The sequence below is a fragment of the Manacus vitellinus genome, unplaced genomic scaffold, assembly GCF_001715985.3.
Source record: "Manacus vitellinus isolate BGI_N305 unplaced genomic scaffold, ASM171598v3 scaffold_5_pilon, whole genome shotgun sequence".
NCBI classification, from domain to species: Eukaryota; Metazoa; Chordata; class Aves; order Passeriformes; family Pipridae; genus Manacus; species Manacus vitellinus.
In genome coordinates, this window is record NW_021940682.1 from 15,984,878 (window position 1) to 15,987,465 (window position 2,588).

General features: G+C 53.9%; 1 protein-coding gene across 1 annotated transcript in view; it reads left to right on the forward strand.

Moving 5' to 3' along the window:
* The window catches only part of LOC103764627 (histone H5), a 7,546-nt gene extending 6,923 nt beyond the window's left edge, over positions 1-623 (forward strand). The window contains exon 2 of the mRNA XM_008931550.3: positions 5-623. Within this exon, the coding sequence (XP_008929798.3) occupies positions 5-433 (429 nt within the window). The 3' untranslated portion in view covers positions 434-623. The remainder of the gene's footprint in view (positions 1-4) is intronic.
* Positions 624-2,588: the final 1,965 nt, after the last annotated feature.

Below are 2,588 nucleotides of genomic sequence, written 5' to 3' on the forward strand. Positions count from 1 at the left end.
GCAGTCCATCCAGAAGTACGTGAAGAGCCACTACAAGGTGGGCCAGAACGCCGACGTCCAGATCAGGCTCGCCATTAAGCGCCTGCTCACCGCTGGAGTCCTCAAGCAGGCCAAAGGGGTCGGTGCCTCCGGCTCTTTCCGCCTGGCCAAGGCCAGCAAGGCGAAGAAGTCCCCGGCCAAGAAGAGGAAGAAGGCCGCCAGGAGATCCACTTCACCCCGGAAAAGAGCTAGGTCCAGGAAAGCCAAGTCACCAGCAAAGAAGCCCAAATCTGCCACCAGGAAAGCCAGGAAGAAGTCGAGGTCCAGCCCGAAGAAAGCCAAGAAGCCAAAGACTGTTAAGGCCAAGTCGCTGAAGGTGTCCAAACCCAAGAAGGCAAAGCGGTCGAAACCCAGAGCCAAGTCCAGCGCCCGGAAGTCACCCAAGAAGAAGTGAAGAAGTCTAGAGGCGTTTCGGTACTCTCCCTGTTGGTTCTGTAAATAGCTGTTGCCTTTATTTTTACCCCTTTCTATTGCATTTTATAAAGAATTGATCTATTGCTGAATGGAAATCACTAAAATAAGGCAGTTAATGAATGAAAAAAAGGAACATCTTTAGTATGGAGAGTTCCCATTTTTAAGAGTTACTGGTCTGGTTTTCATTTTGATGTCTCAGAAATTTCTTGTGTGTATGTCTTGGGTTTTTTTAGTGCTGGGCTGCTTGTTGTGTGTTGAGAGTGATGGTGATTCCGTATGTCTGTTGGGGCCATACAGGATTTCAGTTCCTGATCCTGCCCCAATTCCTGGGGGTTCATGTGTCTGCTGGGGCCAGGCAAAGATTCTGCCGACATTGGTGGGGAAGTGGGAACATACGGCTGCAAAATCCTCAGCCTTCCCTGGAGGAGGAAATGTGGCTCCCTCCTCTGCCCTGGGTATGTTGGGCTGCTGGGTGTGATGTCTAGCTGGTGCTGGAGATAACCAGCAGCCAGCTGGGCAATGGGGATGCCTGTCTGCCTGTGGAGCTGCCTCAGCACAGCTGGGTGGTGGCAGGGATTCTTGGGGCAGGGACAGGATGGAGGAGGTGGAACAGGGCCAAAGTCTGTCCACCTTGGCTCTCAAGGAGTTGGAGGTGCCCATCAAGTGGGAAGCAGGATCACCCCGGGTAGAAAGGACAAACATGGCCATAAGTGGCTTGGCTCCCTAGAGAGGAACATCCCGAGCACGGCAGTGGCTAGCTCTGCAGGAAGGCTCGGGTGGGCAGCCAGGACAGAGTGAGGCAGGACTGCTGAGCTTGGCCCTGCTGTCACCTGGGGCTCTGGCTTTGTGCCCAGTGGGGGCTGGCAGGACTCCAGGGCCTGCCTGGCCCCTGCCAGAGCCCCTCCCTGGGCAGGGCGGGGTGATCCTGACAGCTAGGGCTGGCAGGGAGCCTGTGGGCTGGCCCCACTGCTCAGCAGGGTCTGAGCTTCAGGCAGAAGTTGTCTAATCCTTCTTGGCTAGAGACATCTAACCTCTTTGGACATCAAGATCCCCAACCACCTGGGCCAGGAGCTCTGAAATCCCAAAACCTCTCGGTGCCCAGTCCCCTTGGGCTTGCTTGCCTAGATCTCGTGAGCCCTGCATCTTCACCCTCCCCAATGGATCCCAAATCCTTTGGCCTCTTCTTCCTAAATCACTTGGGCAGACAGTGCCTGACTCTTTCAGCCATGGAGGATTCCAAATTGTGTACTTCAGGGTACTGAAATCCTTGGCCTGGAGGCACCTAATCCCTTAGGGCTCTTGTTCGTAAGACCCTTGGACCAAAAGCTCCCGACCACCTAAGCTGAAGACCCTGAATGCCTTTCAAGAGCCTGGTGCCTAATTGCCTGGAATGAGTGGCCTAAACCACTCTGGCCATAGTATTCCTCAGTCAGCTGTAGTGGAGGATGGAGATACTTTGTCCAGCTGGAACAGGTTGCCCAGAGAAGCTGTGGAAGCTCCATCCCTGGAAGTATTCCAGCCAGTTGGATGGGGCTCTGAGCAACCTGGTCTAATGGAAGATGTCCCTGCCCACAGCTGGGGGTGTTGGAACTAGATGGTCTCTAAGGACCCTTCCAACCCAAACCATTCTGTCATTCTATTACTCCTTGTGTTTAAAGCCCCTGGACCTGTGGCTCACAAACCCCTTTGGCCAGAGGCACTCAAATTTCTTGAGCGTGGGTATCTAATTTTTACCTGGTAAATCCTAAACCTCTCGGTCCAACAGACCCTCAGCTGGATGCACCCAATCCTACAGACCCTTGGTTCATTATCCACAGTAGTGGGCACCCATAACCCACTTAGGATCAAAGTCCCTTGTTCTGAGGACCTCAAATCCCTTAGATGGGGGCACCTAGTGCCCCTGGGCTTGTTGATCCTTAAGGTCCATGATTCCCTGTTGCTCCAAAATCCCCAAACCCCTCAGGCCCTAATCCACGACCACCTTACAGTTCCTAAATCCCACGGGTGCCTTTTCTCCAGGATTCTTTAGACTCCGGGCATCCCAAATCGCCTGGCTTTGGGCTGCCTAAACCCCTTGGGACAGAGCCTCTCCTCCAAAGAAGATGCCGAACGCCTCCCAGAGAAGGTATCCGAGT